The 18911-nt window shown below is 33.2% G+C and overlaps 1 protein-coding gene across 3 annotated transcripts; it reads right to left on the minus strand.

Annotated features, from left to right (window-relative positions):
• Positions 1-299: 299 nt before the first annotated feature.
• On the minus strand, positions 300-11789 carry LOC107861587 (mediator of RNA polymerase II transcription subunit 8). 3 transcript variants are annotated; one of them, XM_016706864.2, is made up of 11 exons: positions 11306-11789; positions 9958-10082; positions 9303-9427; positions 9048-9228; positions 5347-5454; positions 5196-5263; positions 3561-3857; positions 2425-2634; positions 1418-1471; positions 839-893; positions 300-676 (listed from the first exon to the last, which is right to left on the minus strand). In XM_016706864.2, exons 1-11 carry the CDS (start codon positions 11518-11520, stop codon positions 489-491), a joined length of 1626 nt encoding a protein of 541 aa, XP_016562350.2. In that variant the 5' UTR covers positions 11521-11789; the 3' UTR covers positions 300-488. The 3 variants fall into 3 exon arrangements, with proteins under 3 accessions (XP_016562350.2, XP_016562351.2, XP_047266176.1); XM_016706865.2 differs by having other exon boundaries at positions 2425-2622; positions 11306-11736; XM_047410220.1 differs by lacking the exon at positions 11306-11789 and adding an exon at positions 10635-11131.
• Positions 11790-18911: the final 7122 nt, after the last annotated feature.

Consider the following 18911-nt stretch of genomic DNA (forward strand, 5'->3'; position numbering starts at 1 on the left):
GCGTGTTGTCATGTATTTTTCCTTGGTTCCGCACTTCTTTTTCAACCAGAAAAAGATAAAAAGTCACCCTATGCTGCACAGACTGCCACAAGACAATGACTACATGAGAGAAAACTGAGGCAGGAGCCAGTACTCAGATACCTAGCTTTATACGACCCATAACCACCCTCAGTGTATGTAATTCACGAAACACCATACGTTACTCAACAAGTATTTTGAAATTGTTATAATCTCAAACTGAGACACCCGACTATAGCTTCTAATTTAGTTATAAGGAATCGGTAAGAAACATGCAGGAATAGCAAATAAATGCTGGTGGCCTGATCTTCTGATTTAATTTTACTATCTTCTTTTAACAAATGTAATGTTTCAACAAAAATGCCCCGCAAGAATCTGGCCTTAACATACTTGCACTATCAAGATCAAACAAAGTTGGGAAATGTTGGGATTTGGTATACCATAACCTCTTCTGTCTAATTTTACACACTTCACTGTTGGCCTTGTGGTCTTTGTTGCTGAAAGGAAGGATGGGTCTGCTGAGGTGTGTTCTGAAGAGGCATCATACCCTGCTGCAGATTCTGTGTATTTTGCGACATGTTTGCAAATGTGCCATGCTGCTGCTGCTGCTGCTGCTGGATTGACATCATACCAGGATTGTTTCCTCCCATATTGAACACTGCAGAGAAAACATCATCTCTGTTTAGGAACAAATGTTTTCAAAGTAGAAAGAAGCCGCACTTTTATTTGGTTTACAAACATTCTCTCTTCGGGCTAAAAAAGGAAGAAAAATCCTAATGGACAGAACTGTATAAAAGATGAGTAAGGGTAGGTGTTTTACTTTGATCACTCAGGTTTGCAGCAGCAAGATTCCGCGTTCCACCAGACATTCCAATCTGAAAGCAGTCGTATGAGGCCATAAAACAATTGGCAACATAATATAAGGGAAACATACAAGATTAGGTTATACCCCATGCAAATGGCTTCTGAAAAAAACAGAATTTTCATATTGAAGTACAGATGTGCTTGAACATGTGATAAGACTGAAGTATACACTTAAACATTTGTAGTCGACTTCAATAAATTTGACTGCAATGAAAAGATTATACATAGCTCACACAAGTCGGAAGCACAGCAGAGCTATGGCCTCCTATCAATTTAAACCAAATTCACAGTCAAGACGAATCTCGAAACAGAAAATATTTGAGGTGTATAACACCAATAAAATGGAAAATTCCAATCAACAGTCGCACAGCAAAAAAATGAACTCCCCTCCTTTTGAAGCTAAATAAAGACATCAGGATCGCTCTCTCCACTCCAGAGAAGAGCATTTAGTTCACCTTGTCATGATTTATAATTATCGCCAAATAATAACTCAAGCATGCATGACAACAGTAATTGGAAATACATCTTGACACACCTGCATTCGTGGCAGAAGAGTCTGTGATGGCATCATTGCTGACATATTTGAGATCTGCCATACAGAATAAGTTTAACATAATACGAAGCAGACTGGAAATTTGAAATTTTTAAGTTCAAGAAAAGAATGCTCGACAAATTTAGAAATTATGGTGCACATATTTCAATGGTAGAACAAGTAATAAGGAAATAGCTTGTAAATAAAACATATAATAAAACAATAAACAGCTAATAATCAAAACAAATAACTGAAGCATGACACAGAAAAGACCAGATATGATTTACTCTAGCCGAGGGTCTATCACAAATAATCTCTATAGACTGTGCACACATTACCCTCTCCAGACCCACGTATGGGATTACACTAGGTATGTTGTTGTTGTTGACACACAAAAGACCAATTTTGAGACCAGATGAGCATTGCATTAGCATGTATACTGAGGTAGTTATATCTATGTCATAGAGGTGACTACAACCACAGCTTGCCTAGTGATCTATAACCTCATAGCATGCGCTGTTTAACATCGAGTACATTCAGAGGAAAATAAACTAGTTGACAAACTATGAGTTGGAACCAAATAGAGATGAAAACTTTCCAAAACTTTTGGTTCTAACTGGTTCAATACATAGAATGCAAAAAATATTAAGATAGAACCATCAGCTTCGAAGATTCCTGAAATTTTCACTATGTGAAATACCAGTTCTTCTCTACTTCTTCCGAGGTAGTGGTATGGACTGCGTATATTTTACCCTCCCCAAACCCAATACACTCCCAATACACTGGATTTTTTGTTGTTGTTGTGAAATACCAGTTCAATGCATGTGATAAACAACTTGCTGTATTCTTCAGTTCTGTGACTTGCCACAGTAGGAAAACCGGAATAATCCCAAATTAATTTATAGGGGCAGAAAACAGCAAAACCAGAACTTAAAACTATCGGGCAAAACATTACAGATAGGCTGACCGATGAGGAAGGAATAAAATAAAAACTGAAATATGTGACTCACCATCTGAGAGGTAGGTGTGCTTTGGGCTGAATTGAATAGTGCAGTATTCATAGGACTAGAAAACTGGTTTAGATGCCGATTCAGCTGATTTCCTTGGTTGAGCTGACTTTGACCCATACCGTGATGAAGGGCACCAGATGCTAGCTGCCTACCTTGAAACTGCTGTGCTCCCAGTGGCTGAGAGAACTGCATCTGAGGCTGACCATGCAGCTGATAAACAGGTTTATAGCGATAACATTTGATAAAGCAAGTTCATTAGTTATTACGTACTCTCCAATATAATGAAGTACAGAAACTGATATATTATTACCAAATCGGATACTGATTATATTCACCTCTGAAGAAGTCGTTCATGGTAAGCATATTGGGAGTGCAGAAAATCAATATTTTTTTTCCATAATTGTAACATTGTATTAAGATCAGCATAAAAGTTGTTTTGCAGCCATATTTACGACTCAGGAAACCACACAGAGTATCACTGTTCTATCTTACAAGGTATCAATCACAACCATGTCAAGTAAAGATTCAGCGTAATCTACAAAACTTTCTTTACACCAAAAATGAACTCAAAACAATAGCAGAAAATCAATAGCTGTCCCTCCTTTTTTCTAAAGATTAAAAAGTTCTTACTCTTTGGAAAATATGTGTAATCCTGGGGCAAACAATTATCTAGGTAAGAAAAGAAACTAACAGTGCCCCTTGAAAAGATTTTGAATTAGATATTTATGCATGTTGTTTATCCAAACAGCCAGTGTCCACACGTTACCAACTAATGGCAGAGGGCATCCCACATGCAATATTCTCGACAATCTAGAAAGTATACATACACCAGACATTTGAGCAGAGGATAATCTGATGCTACATAAAGTATAGTTTGTTATCTTTTCTGCATTTTCAGCACACAGCAACTAACGGATTTTTATAGATAACTGATAGGATAACAGAAGAAAGTTCTTTGTACAGTCTCTCATGTATAAAGCTGGTAATCCGGTTATCGCCTTATTTCATCAGTAAAACTATCTTGTTTGGAAAAAAAGGAACAAGCATATTGGATATTGCAGACTAAGCACACTATACCTCGTGCAATTTCACAAAGAGATACCATAAACTAGCCAAGATTTTTGTACAAACTGTACCTGCCCCAGTCCAGGTATTGAGGCTTGCCTAAGCTGCTGTTGGGCAAGAAGTTGCTGCTGATGCTGAGGTAACTGCATCATTTTCTGCCTCTGCTGGAGCTGCTGCAACTGCTGCTGCTGCTGCTGCTGTTGTTGCTGCTGCTGCTGTTGCTGATGGGTCTGTTGCTGAGGAGATGGTGTATTCATCATGTTAGCACTAGATCTAGGTGAGTTGACATGTTGCAAGGGGGATGCTGTTGTAGTATCAAAGGAAGTGGTCCCAGAAGGAGAAGCCGCAGCCCGAAGTGCTCCAGAAACCTACTCCAAGAGCAATACATACATATTAGAACTTCAAAGGCGATAAGGACTCAATACACTAGAATAACTTGGGACATTGATTTAATGTTGTGTTTAGTTATAAGGAAGAAAGGAAAAAGGATATGATCAGTATACTTCCTGCAGGTTAATCATCTATTGTTTCCCTAATGCTTAATTAGTGTGACGAGTAGAAGGAGATTTGCATCTCCTTTTCGATCTATTACATAAGTATCTACTCCCTCCGTCCCATATTAGTTGGTCATCTTACTAAAAATAGTTCTTCCATATTAGTTGTCCACCTTACTAAATCAAGAAAGCATTAATTAAATTTTTCCATATTACCCTTGCAATTAATTCTTTTTGAGAGTGTTCACACTTGTTTGTAAAGTTCCCAAGAGTTTTTTAATGGGGTGAACTAGTAAGATTACCTTCTTATTTATGATTTCTTAATGTGCGTGTCAAAAAGGAAAATGACCAACTAATATGGGACGGAGGGAGTAATAGCAAACATGGGGACATGTCTACTTAATCTCCTATCCTCCATTAAATTCAAATTAAATGAGGAAATAATTCTTACCGCCTCTTTCACAACAACCAAAAAAGAAAAGGTGTTAACACTGGCACGAAAAGTTGATGTAACCAAGGATGCAAATATACAATGAATAACTGGCGTCTGGCAGTAGTTGATGTTAATTACAATCAGGTATGGTATTTGGTGTAACATAGAACATGTATGGGATTATTAAATACTATAATGGACCTTCTTAACTTCTTCAGTAACTAATAGATCTAAACCCATTCTAAGATGTACTGTTTTGGGTATCCATTTGGTGCTATGGAACATACTTAAGAAAATAATCAGGTTGGCTGACCTATAACCGGGTCTGTAAACCTAGAGTGAACAGAAAAAGGCACGCAAAAAAAATTGAGTTCCCTCCCTGAAAACAGGGAAAAGAAACTACAACCATTCAGAAAACAGCGAATTTAGCCCAGTTCAGTAGGCTCCTGCAATTCCCTGGGATTAGAGAAGGGACGGACCTTTGCATTTTCACAAGAGGCCCACACATGGCCAAAACCTGTAACCCCCTGGTCACAGGGCACACCTCTTACCTTTGTGTCAAGGCTCCTCTTCTTGAAACAGAGAGATACCCTAGCATAATTTTTGAAATAATAAAGATAGCAAAGCATAATTGTGTAATAAACTACTTGTCCCTTTGTTCATGACTCCTTTAAATAAAAAAAATTCGGGAAGTGAAAGTAAAATTCATCTGTTTCAAATTGATCTTCATTCCTTAGACAAAAGGCACATTTTGCAAGGCAAATTATAAGAAATCTAACCTGTAGCAAAGCTCCCTGACTGTTGACATTGCTTGATGAAAAGGGGGGAGTATTCTTCAGATAAGTCCCTGTTTGAACACCAGCGGATTCTCTAGTCAAAGTTCATGAAACAAAGTGGAGACAGCAGGACAACTATAAGATGATAGACTACCGGATGAGTCAGCGAAAGACTGCGGCCCATCAGCTACTGCGAGCACATCTACCAAATGACCAGGAAGTCCAGAAGTAATATGCCTTTGGTCTCCAGGTATACGTAATCCTGCATATGTACCAGTTTCACGAAATCTGTGAGCATGCATGTAACCAAGCAAATCATAAACTAGTGTACCGACAAACACCACCAAAGAGACGCTACACACACACACACCTGACATGTACATAAATGTTGTGATGCATAGAAGAAGCACGTAGAAGCATCTGACTTGCAATTGTCACCCTCCATATATTACATCAATTCATCATCAGAAAAATGTGCAATTTTCTGATTAACAAGGCACTCAATAGAAATGATATTTTGCGAGAATCCTTATCTTTTTCTTTTAGTTTAAGCAGAATAAGCATCAACATAGGGACCATTGGGGTCCAGGGATCTTTAGTCTCAATGTCTCATGCAGGGGCGGACCCACCTTGGTTCACGTGGGTTCATATGAACCCACTTCGTCGAAAAATTACACAGTATATATGTGTATATATAATCAGTATAATAGTATATATTTAAATTTGAACCCACTGTAAACAAGTAAAGGCGCCAGTTCAGTGGTAGCGAGTCCAATTCTCCATGTTGGCGTCGCGAGTTCGAACCCCAATAGCAGCAACCTTTTTTTAAAACTTTTCAGCATCAGTAATACAACAGCCTTAGCAAAAAATAAAAAGAAAATAAGGCACAAACCACCGTCCAGTTCAGTGGAAGTGGTGTCAATTCATGACACCCATGACGCGAGTTCGATTCCCAAAGAAGAAGCCCTTTTTTTAAAAACGTTTAAGCAACAAACTTAGTGGATAAAAAAGGGTAAAGCAGCAGCCAAGCCCAAAGGGAAAGGGTAATAGGTTTTCACGATTTCACATTTCACTCACTCAACACTGTTAGCTCCTCTTTCTACTTAGAACTCTTAAAAGAACTCTTTCTACTTAGAATTGAAGAAAATCACAATTGATTTTCTCTTCAATTTCTTCTTTACAATTTTTCGAAATTCAAATACGTACAATAACTCTTACTTTTCTACTGAGACGTTTAATTCGGCAATACAGGTTCTAAATTCAATGAAGAGATATTTCGCTCCGGTATCATCAAAGTTGGCGCAATCAAGTTCATCCACTCAAAATACTCCTCGCGTAGAAGAGAACTTGAATCAATTAGAAGAAAATGATCATTCTGCTAAAAAACAAAAGCAAGGAGTAAACTTTGATTCTTTACCAGCAGATCCAAAAGAAAGAAAATCTATTTGGGAATATCATTCGAATGATTGTGATGAGATTAGGCAAACATATATTCAAAGAGGTCCTCATCAACCTCAAGTTCGCGAGTTTCCTCAAAGAGATATTTCTGGATTAAAACGTCGTTTTAATCGTAAATGGTACAAAAAATATCATGATTGGTTGGAGTATAGTGAAATTGAAGATGCTGCTTATTGTTTATGTTGTTATTTATTTCAAGATGAAAGCATTCATCAACGTGGAGGTGAAGCATTTTCAAGTATAGGATTAAGAAGTTGGCACAAAAAGAAAAGACTAGATACGCATGTTGGAGGGCCAAACAGTGATCACAATCAAGCAAAGAAAAAGTGTGAAGATCTAATGCGACAAGAACAATCAATTCAAGCCGCATTTGTGAAGCCATCCAATCAAACCAAGCTTGAATACAGAATTCGTTTACAAGCTTCTACTGATGTGGTGAGACTTCTTTTGAATCAAGGATTGGCATTCCGTGGACACCGTGAAGATGAATCATCATTGAATAAGGGTAACTTTCTTGAAATTCTTTCATGGTATGCAAGTTGGTGTGATAGAATTAGAGATCTTGTGTTGAAAAAGGCTCCAAAAAATAATCAATTGACTTCTCATAAAATTCAAAAAGATATTGTCACTGCATGTAAACTTGAAACAATTAAAGCTATTGTGGAGGATCTAAACGGTGATTATTTCTCATTGTTAGTAGATGAATCTTGTGATGTGTCACGTATGGAGCAAATGACAATTGTTTTGCGATATGCTGATGGTGGGGGATCTGTTGTGGAACGATTTATACGGATTGTCCATCTTCATGATACCAGTGCTTTATGTTTAAAAGAAGCAGTTGTTAAATATCTTTCTCAATATTCTTTGAGTTTATCTTGTATCTGAGGGCAATGCTATGATGGAGCAAGCAATATGCAAGGGTATCTAAGTGAACTTAAAGTTTTGATTCAACAAGAAAATAGATCAGCTCATGCAATTCATTGTTTTGCTCATCAACTTCAGTTGACTCTTGTTGGTGTATCTAAAAAATGTCTTCAAGTTGGAGAACTTGTATTGTTGATTTCCAATATATTAAATATAGTAGGAGGTTCTTTTAAACGAATGGATGAACTTCGACAAGCTCAAGCAGAAAAAGTTCAAGAGGCGCTAGATATGGGCGAGATTGAAATTGGTAAGGGCTTGAATCAAGAACTTGGTCTTGCTAGACCTGCTAATACCCCTTGGAGTTCACACTATAAATCATTTAAGAACTTTATTAGTATGTTCAATTCTATTATTGATATCCTTGATACTATTGTTGTTGATTCTGAATCTGTTGAAGAAAAAGCTAGGGCAACAGGATATCTCAGAACTTGTCAAACGTTTGAGGTTGCTTTCATATTGCACTTAATGAGAGATATTTTAGCAATCACAAATGAGCTTAATGAATCCTTACAGAAGAAAGAACAAGATATTGCAAATGCTGTTCTACTTGTTAAAGTGGTAAAAAAACGATTACAAAATTTACGGGATGAAGGATAGGATCCACTTATCAAAAATGTGTCTGAATTTTGTGTCAGGTATGATATTTTGATACCCAATTTTGATGAGTTCTATGTTAATTTTGGAAGATCTCGACCTAGAGTTGCTGATTATACTATTTCACATCACTATCATGTGGAAGTATTTTTTAAAATTATTGATTGGCAACTTCAAGAACTAAATGATCGTTTTAATGAGGTGAGAATAGATTTGCTTATTGGGGTTGCTTGCTTGAATCCTGTTGACTCGTTCGCTAGTTTTGACATAAATAAAATATTGAGAATGGTTGAATTATATCCTGATGATTTTGATGAAAATATAATGGTTACTCTCAAGAATCAGCTACAGACTTATATTATTGATGTTCGTGATGTTGATGAAAGGTTTTCTAATCTAAAAGGACTTGATGACCTTTCCGAGGAGCTAGTTAAGACAAAAAAACACTTTAATTATCCTCTTGTGTTTCATCTTGTAAAGTTTGCATTGCTTCTGCCGGTTGCCACTTGCCACTGCTACAATTGAAAGAGCCTTTTCGGCAATGAAGTTGATCAAGAGTGAATTGAGAAATCGAATGGATGATGATTTCATGAGCAGTTGTATGGTTCCTTATGTAGAAAAAAATATATTTAATACTGTTTCTGATGAAAGTATTATGAATAGGTTTCAAGAAACAAAAACTCGTAGAATAGTACTGTAATAATATGTTTTAGTTAATTAAACTTTGTTTTGTTTCATTTGTTGCGTATTTGTTTTTTATATATTGAACCCACTTGGTGAAAAGTCTGGGTCCGCCCCTGGTCTCATGCATGCAAGAAAATTAACAAAGAAGAAGAAAAGATGTTTCTAGAAAAAAGACTCAGAACACAAAGTTATCACCTTCGCCGAGATTTACTGCAGTGCGAAGTAAATTTTCTTGTTCCTGAATTTTTGCTGCTTGTGCCTTGTCAATAGTTGGAAGCAGTGTTGGACCTTGTCTGGTTCCAAAGTAGGCTTTGCGTGTATCAGCTATGACTTTCTCAGCACTTTCACATGCTGCTCCAATCATATCAATTCTAACCTGTGGGTTATAGGAATCTTAGAATGCCATACAGATCGAGAAACAGAAGAAATATAATCTGCAGAGCCTTCCACCTTCAACTTCTCAATCTGGGATGCTACCGATAGGTTTTGCATGCTGTGTAATAATTGCTCCCTTTTGACATTATCTTCAACTTCCATCTCTGGCAGCAGCTTTGATGACAGCATAACAGGTAGAACTGAAATCAAAAAGTATTTGCAACTAACAATTGATGTAAAGTATCTTTTGGATTTTCTGTCAACACAAATATACCCCACAACCGAAAAAATATATGCTTCTTTCTTTCATTAACCTTTTCGGAAATTTGGCAAGATTGATGCTCAAACAAAACCACAACTATTTTGGGATTGGGCGTGGTTGAATGATTGATTGATTATGCCAAACAATTTCACCACATAAAAATAAAATTTGCAATAGTAACTGACTGTCATGCTATCTAGTTATGCACATATGTACATCAACCTAACCACAGTAACTCAGCAAAAAGTAAAACTGTTAGATAAAGAGCTACTTAACAGTTGAACTAAATATACATACATACATACATACATACATATATATATATATATACCCTTAGGCAGCATATCTATACCTATATACTTGCTTATATGCAATGAAAAATGTCAGTGGTTCGCATATATAATTAAGAAAGTATGATAAAAGTTCAACTTTTACAAATTTACCAAGTGTGAGTGAAGAAGTTCATACTTGCAGCATTCTCAGCATTTACATTCTTGGGGTGCACGACAAAAGCCTTGGAAACTTTCTTAATATCTTCAACAATGTTATAAAGCTCGAGATTCACCATCGAAAATTGCCCCAGAATATCTTGCCTGGCAGAAAGATGTATTAAAACTAAAGGTTAACATATATGAGGAATGAGTTGGAAAACAGTGCCTGAGTTTATATTCCTCCTAAACTCTAAAATACTTCATCTCAATTCCAAGCGCGATCCAGATTAGTTAACAGTGTCTATAGGAAAATAAAGAGTGTGAGGGAGATATATTGTGAAAAGAGCATTATTTATGATTGAAGATTCGGATTCCATTTTACAAATACTATGGAAAACAAAAATCAGCAGTATAACAAAGTACCAAAAAGGAAATCGATATCAAATGCGTAAGCCTATCTTCTTATACACCATTCCATTCTACTAACCAATGTGCAAGTATATCTTAGGCTGAATTTTTTAATTATAAGGGGGGTTGAATAATATATAAGTGAGAGTGAAGGTCTACACTCATTTGTAAAGGGAGATAATGAGAATGTAGAGTTCAACTGTGATAAGCCACATGCATCAATAAAGAGCTTCTCTTTTCAAACAGATCTTTATTACTACTCCAAAATTTCTGGACAAGGATATGCAGATCCAAGCCAAACCGTACAAGTTGTTGGTGAAGAGACTGCATAACCTCCAACTAACCAAGATGAGTCCAGGGAACTGTCTGAAGATAATTTGTGGCTGAGAATGTGATCTCCTAGATATAACTGTTCATCTAACCAAAAAGTAATCTTTCCTGACGATTCTTAGGCTCATGCAAGGATGTTAACTGCATTATTGAGGCATCAAAGTGGAGCTAGAACTTTGTAGCATGCATTCCCAAACTTGATACGCTTGATTCAGTAAGCTAAATACTGCATCATGACATAATGATCTAGAAAATTCCACAGCCTACTGCATCATGACATAATGATCTAGCAAATTCCACAGCCTAAATTGACAAAGAATAAAGATGGGCTACATTAAAAGTCTAAAAGGGGTATCCCAGCCACACACGCACTAATGGAAAACTAATAGGCAAAAGAGGACTCCTTTGGCTGTAGAACCCACGAACTGCATTTTCTTTTCCTCGATAACAATCAATCAATTAACTGTCCTTTTAATTGTGAAAATTCCTGCATTGGTAGCATATTGACAGTTGTATTAGCCAAATTTATCGAGAGGGAGGAGGCGTGTGGCAAAACACTTTTGAGGGTTATTAAGGAATTGAGTAGAGAGTAGAGTGTAAAGTGGTTTGTTATGCACTTAGGTAAGCATAGCATAGCCAAAACGAACCATTTGGGGAGAGCATTGGTGCGAGCGATGGCGTCGAATTCTTCGAGGATGCGAGAAATAGCTTTGAATAAACTAACTGCTCGAGTTTTAACCGACTCCAGGTTCAGTTGTTGTTGAACTGCCGGGTTCAGACCCTCAACCATCACCCTACCCGCCTGTTGCTGTTGCTGTTGTTGCTGTTGCTGCTGATCTTGACCTACCACTACTCCTTCCATGGCCGCCAATCCCTCTTCTGCCGCTAATTGCAATTTTCATTAGGCACTAACTCAAATTTTTAAATTCATCCTCTAACTCAATTTTCACTGATCCTAATTTCTCCCAGAAATGGTTAAAATCAAAATCAACAAGGCCAACCCGACCAATACATTTTAGGGGTGTTTGTGATTGCTACATAGAGTTACGCATATATACTACTACCTCCGCGGACCCGTTTGGTAAGCCTTATTAATTAGAATAATCCTTAAATTAAAACTTAATCTTTGTTTGGTTAATTCTTTTAATTTAATACATGAATTATTTATACAATATATGTGATATTATTTTATTCATAGTAAATGAAGGTAAAACATATCCAAGGACTAATAATCCATGAATAAGACCCCTAAATGATCAAATTACCCCTCAATTTCTTTTCAAAAATTTCTTTTATAATTTAATATCCTCTCTAATTATATTGAGTTAATTATAAATATTTTATTTATTTTTTTAAATTTGATTCACTGTAATTTTATGATTTCATAATTAATGTTTACTTCTTTTTTCTTTAAACATATTTGGTTTGCTTTAATTGCTGGGTTGAATTTTTCTTGGTGGGGAGGAGGCTTTTTAAATTAAAAAAAATAAAAAATAGTTCATGGATTGATGACTTGAACATTTATTTATTTTAAAAATATTTTTTAGGTATTTAAATATTTATGTAGCCTTAAATTTATAATTTAAGATATATTTGATCAATAAAAAAAATATTGAAAATACACCATGCTATTAAGGATTTTCGTAGTGACACATCATACTTGAAAATTAGTAACAAATTTTTATTAATATTTTAATTTTTAACTTGACTAATTTAATGTAGCAAAAAATCACGCAAAAATTCAAGAGTATGAATGTAAAAAAGATTTTTTTAGAGTTTTAAATGAGAAAATGGTTTGTTACCCCCCAACCTTTAATCGAAATCTCAACGACACACTCAATCTTTTAATGTGACCTATTACCCTCCTGAACTTATTTTTACCGAATTTATTACCCCCAGTTGCTGACATGTCACTGGACGTGACTACACGCGCCCATAGGCACGTTAGTTGACTTTTTTTCGCTTTAAAATCATTATTTTTTATTGTCACGTCATTATTTTTAATAATTATTATTTTTTCTTAATAAATATTGGTTTCTTCTTCTCTTTCTTCTTCTTTTTCTTCTTTTTCTATTCTTCTTCTTCAATGTCTTCAATGGTGCAGCTTCAATGGTGAAATGTCAATGGACAGTGACGGCGTCGGAAAATTCAAAATTTTATCGACTTTTTTTTTTTTATGAATTTCACGTAATTCGATTCAACATTTTGATTCAACACGTTGATTCAACATTCGATTCAGCTTCACGTAATCAATGACATTCGACTTTTTTGATTCAACATTCTCACATAATTCAAGTTCTTGGATGCCATTGAAGAAGAAGAAATGTCATTAATGAGTTCTCACTTAAACTAAGAACTTCAATTCAAAAAAATTGAAAAAAAATTAAAAACTTGAATTCTTGAATGAGGAAGATGATAAATTAATCTTGAATGTCATTGATTAGTTCTTGGATACTATTGAAGAAGAAATTCCATTGAACCCGAATTAACTTGAAAAAATTTAAGAACTTGAATTCTTGAATGAAGAGATGATGAAGATGATAAATTAATCTTGAATGTCATTGATGAGTTTTTTTATGCTATTGATGAAGAAATGTCATTGAAGGGATTTTGGATGCCATTGAAGAAGAAGAAGAAGAATTTGAGGAGAAGAAAAAGAAGAATTGAAGAAGAAGAACTGAAAGAGAAGAAATGAAGAAGAAAAATTGATGACCAAGAAAGAAAAATAATAATTGTCATTGATGGGTTCTCAGGTGCCATTGAAGAAGAAGAAGAATTGGAGAAGAAGAAGAAAAAATAATAATTGGGAAATAATATGTTAAATTATTATTTTTTTTAGAGTAAAAAATAAAAAATAGCGTGGCAATGACGTGACGGCGCGTGCATCACACCGTATTTCCAATGACTGATTGTCAGTTTTGGGGGTTTAATAATTCCACTTTAAAATAGTTCATGGAGATAATAATTTCACTTTAAAATAGTTCATGAGGTAATAGGTCACCTTTAAAGGTTGAGTGTGTAGTTGAGATTTGAGGTAAAGATTGGGGGGTAGCAGACCATTTTCTCGTTTTAAATCAAACACAAGTCATGGTATATTTTGTTTTTAATACAATGAACCAAACACTTGATAAAAAATAATTCAACCACTATAATCTCTGCAGTGTGCATAGTAATTTAACCGGACACGAAATTTAAGATGGCGACACATTTATTAGGACAGAGGAAATATTAATTATATAGAATTTAGTTATGCAACAATTGATTATTCGTATATTATTTATTTAAATTTAATTGTGTAAGAATTTTAAAATATATCATACATAAAACGTGATTATATTATAATAGAAATAGAAATTGAAATATTTCTCAATCAAATTTCAACTGCTAGTAAATATGGCCATATCTTATTTATCGAAACTATAATTTAATCACGTAAGTTGCATTTATAAAATACTAGTCAAGTATACGTTATTGTACGCGTATTTCATATCAAGTCATTAATCGATATAAAACATATAAAAGAAAACTAATTTATTAAAAAATAGCAATTGACTTAAAAAATCGAAGATAGACAATTTTATATATTCAGATATATGAGAAAGTATCGATATCTTGATCGTCTCCTATAACAAACTATCACGTCACGAATAATAACAAAAACAACAGATAGTAATACATCGGAAATTACAACAAAACAAATTGATTAAACTAACTTTTACACAAAAAATTCTCAAAGCCCGATCGAACATTAGTCTACCACATGTAAAGTACAATAAACAATATGATAATCGAGATATTGTAACATTATGATTGAACCCCAATCATTATCGAAAAATTTCTCAAAAACATTCATCTGCGACCTAAAAAATATAAATAGTAACAAAACGGAAATTACACTAATTGAAAATATTACTACATTACCATTAAATCTAATGTTAATATAAAAAAATCCGATTGAACATTCACCTACAATATAGACTTGAACAAAATAAAAATTACAACAAAATAATATGACAATCAAGATATTAGAACAATGCGTTTAAACCTTACTTATCGTGATCATAGACATCACCTTTCGATCTTATCAAAAAGGTAATCATAAGAATATTTTTAGCACCAAATTTTAAATTGTGGATATTATTACATTAATGTAGAAAGAAAGAGTGCTCAATTTATAGAAGTTTAAAACATTTTCATTAGAAAGAATTACATAAATATGGGAGATTTTTTTTTTGTATGGGTGAAAAGTAAAAAAAACATAATTATGATTGTATTTAGTTTTTTAATTACTAAACAAATTATTTTTATATGCTAGAGTTTTATTTCTTACACACAAAAAATTCCTATATAACAAATACTAATAAAGATTCTAAAACCTAACATAATTCCCCCACGTAAAATTCACGAGTACCAAAAAAAAATATTGATCTTTATTACGGACCTTCTTAAAGAAAAAGGAATACTAAAACTTCAATTTTCATTGGGTTTTTTTCCTTTTGTATCTAAGACATGATTTGACTTCTTTTTTAAAATACTAGGAATTTTCTATTAACTTAGCTACTTGTAATAACCTAGAATAACTTTGAATCCTTTGTCTTTTTAATTATGGGTAATTTTATTTTTATTAAAATTAGTAAAATATTAATACATGACAGTTTTATCTATTATAGAATATTTTAATGCAGGACAAAAAGTTAAAATAATTTTTCAAGGGTCTTTATATTTTCAATGTACTAGATTTTACGGCACGTGTTGCCAATTCATGTATGTACGATATAAAATTTATTACACATATGTATCAAGTAATTATGCAAAAGATAATTCATTTATTTGTATAATTTTGAAGGAATCTTTTATGAAATGAATTGTTCATAAAGTCCTACTATAAATAAACAAATATTTTACCTTTTTTTGGTCTCTTTCGAAGATTAAAACCATTTGAAACTTTTTGGGGGAACACTATTGTCAAATTCCTTTACAGATATTTGTTAGTAAAAGTCAGTTTAACTTCTTTCGGCACTAAATAGTAGTAGTGGGTATTAACACATCCACTTGACCATTAATAATGTAATATTATTTATTTGGTTAAAAAGAGCATATAAATTTTGCATAAGAATTATAAAAAGAGTATTCGTTAGACGTTGTGCCTTATTTTAAGCAAAAATAAATGTATTAAATAGGTAAAATTATATTATTTGAGGAAGAACCAATAGTCTTTTTATTTGTATTATATTCTTTACTTCTATGTTATGAATTTTTTAGGGACCTGGCTGAACCTCTTCAAATTACAAATTTGTATCACTCAGTTAAATAAATATTTTTATGACTTATCGATAGTTACTTTGTTTTGTTAATTTCATTTCGATTGCGATTTTAGGTGGACAAAGTCAAAACAAGATAATGGCCTTCATGTTCTTTCAATTAGCATTACTATTAAAGAATAATTTTAGGATGTTTAACATCTTGTGTAGGGAATAACTATTAGTATTGTTTTCTAGCTTGGTTGGCCAAGATATTATGGAGGCAAAAATAATTCCTCTCCAATAAGCATACTCTTCTGGACATTTGAGGTGTAAAGTTAGATAAGCTATTTTCAAAGTGACCTCCATCCTCCTAAGAATCATAAACATAAGATTAAATAAAAAATATTTTTTATCATTGAATATTCTTTTTTATAAAATTTGAAAAGAGAAATCAGTCATCAAAACTGATTCTCGTGTTCTCCTTCTTCACCACAACATTTATTCTCGTGTCTTCCAAGCTTAAACCATACCAAATCTCAAACAAAATAAGTATTTTTATTAAAAATTAAAATATTCTTTTTAAAATGATAACTGGAGCAAGTATCAATAAAATTAACAAACAACTCACAAATTTATTAACGTTTTAAAAAGAATTAATAGAAGAAGAAACTTGATTTTTAAAATAACCACGTAAAATGAAAATAAGATGAGCTAATTGAACTTTTATATTTAGTGGTTTCAATAGAACACATCATTACCAATTTAACATGTAGTTGAGGAGAAAACCAACAATATCATTTATTGCCTTAAGGACCTTGGTTGCACCAATCGAATGTCCAAAGAGAAAGCACGTAGTAAATCAAGAACAGTTAGCTCGAGTAATTTTATGAGAGGGTAAAATTTAGCCCCACTTGATTATATATTAATATCTAACACCAAATACGTATACAAAATAATCAATACAATGAGAAGACCATATCCCCAAACACAACATGTCATATTGAAGTTCTTTCTTCACATTTTTTTATGTGTAACATTTTCAGCTAGAGGAATCATTATTCTTCCCTCTATGTCGATATGAAGACAATAACAAAATCGATTGCAAGCCCTTGATTTGTGTCCAAATGTATATCTGTTTTTTTATCACAATTGCTTTAGAAGTACAAACTTTTCAGCCTGCTACATATGATCAATATGATGTTAAAGGTTAATGCTCTCCGAATGTCTTAATTATCTTATATTTTTATGTCATTGTGGAGTAAAATTGACACTCGTCATCAACAGATTTAGTTTTTTCACAAAGAGAAAAAATAGACCCACCATCAGCATTAGTTGTATAGCTATAGTAACTTAATATCATGATTCTGCAAGTTAAACATGATTACTCCTTTGTATGAATGTAAAATTGTAGCGTCATTTCTATTAATATTGGACCAAAACAAAGAATTCAATCATTATGAATTAAACGGGAAGAAAAACAAAATCTAATTCTGACCTACAAATATGTAAGGCTTCCCTTAAAGAATAATACAAAAGAAAAAAAAAAACTCCTACCAAATGTTTTTTCATATACTTTTTCTTTTCTTATATGAAACCAATAAAACATTACTTCCTCAATTTCACTTTCGTTGTGTTTTTGTTTTTTAGACAGTTTTAAAAAGAATATCTTTTTTTTTTTCGGCAAATCTTTACTAACATTTTCACGTGACATGTTTAAAATTAAAATTATAAGATTGAAAGAATTTGGTACATTTTATGTTGGATATAGGGGTGGCAAACGGACGGATTGAATTGGATTTGGACGGATTAAATATGAATCGAGCAAAAATGGTTTGGATTGCAATTCGCCTATATAAATATGGGTAAATATGGATTTGATCAAATATGGATTGGGTAAAAATAGTTTCAACCTATTTATCTCCTAAAATAAAAAACTTAAAACTTTTATATCATATCAATTTGACTTTTTTCCAATTTCTTTTTAGTTTTTTTCTCTCTTTCCTCTATATATAGCCTCTAGTTTTTTTTTTCTCTCTTTTATTTCTACCCTTTACTCCTCTTTCTTTTTTCCTTTTTAGTCTTCTTTTTTTTCTAGTTTTTTTTTTTTACTTCTTTCTCTTTTCTTTTTTTCCTTTTTTGGTTTTATTTTATATTTTAGATTTTTTTATTTTCGAAAAACATGATTAAGTCGAGTACAAATTATGAATAATGACTGAGATAACATAACCATTCATAATATTTGTATTCATCATCATTTTTTTTCTTTTTCCTTTTCTCCTTTTTCATTATTTTTTCCTTTCTGATTTTTTTTCTTCAATTTTTTCTTTAGGATTTTTCTCTCTCTTCTATATCTAACTTTTACCTCTTTTTCTTCTTTTTTTTTTTTTTCTTTTTTCTTTATTGTTTTTTTAATTTTTGATTTTCCTTTTTTTTTATGATAACGAAAATACCATAAGTGCATATTGGTTTATATTCGCCCAACATTTATAATTTTTATAAGTATACTCAAGTGGACTCCACCTAATGAATAGATACAGAGATAGTATCCAGAAAGATCTTGAAATTACATTTGTCAAACCAAATATCTTTAGCAGTTGCAAGAAGTACACAAATCAAGGTTTCTACGTACTTCCTGCCTTGCCTTACCTTGACGTCCTCGCTTCGTGCCTTACTTCTGCTCTAACTAGAACTCTAAGATGAGGGAGTTACAAGTCGGATTTGAAGTTGGACTTTTCCATAAATCGAAGGCTATGTGGATCCTCAGTCATATATGAAATGGAATAAAGATGGACCGAGCTTACTTAATACAATCGTATATTTGTATTTATTTTTTAGACTTCAAGCTCATATTTGTATTTTATAGTTTGCACCGTCATATATATTTTATATAATTCACACTTATATTTTATATATATTGATACAAATTATATTTTATTGATATAAATTGAACAATACAAATAATAATGTCACGCCCCAAAATCCCATCGGGCCGGACTGGCACCCGAAGCCG

This window comes from Capsicum annuum, chromosome 3 (assembly GCF_002878395.1).
Source record: "Capsicum annuum cultivar UCD-10X-F1 chromosome 3, UCD10Xv1.1, whole genome shotgun sequence".
NCBI classification, from domain to species: domain Eukaryota; kingdom Viridiplantae; phylum Streptophyta; class Magnoliopsida; order Solanales; family Solanaceae; genus Capsicum; species Capsicum annuum.

Bases quoted from the DNA above. Each gene is read 5' to 3' on its own strand.
- LOC107861587 (XM_016706864.2), bottom strand. From the start codon at position 11,520: ATGGAAGGAGTAGTGGTAGGTCAAGATCAGCAGCAACAGCAACAACAG. The intron at 9,229-9,302 runs GTGGAAGGCTCT...TATAACCCACAG, and splicing joins CCCAGATTGAGAAGTTGAAG to GTTAGAATTGATATGATTGG. The intron at 1,472-2,424 runs GTGAGTCACATA...TCTGTATGGCAG, and splicing joins GCACACCTACCTCTCAGATG to ATCTCAAATATGTCAGCAAT.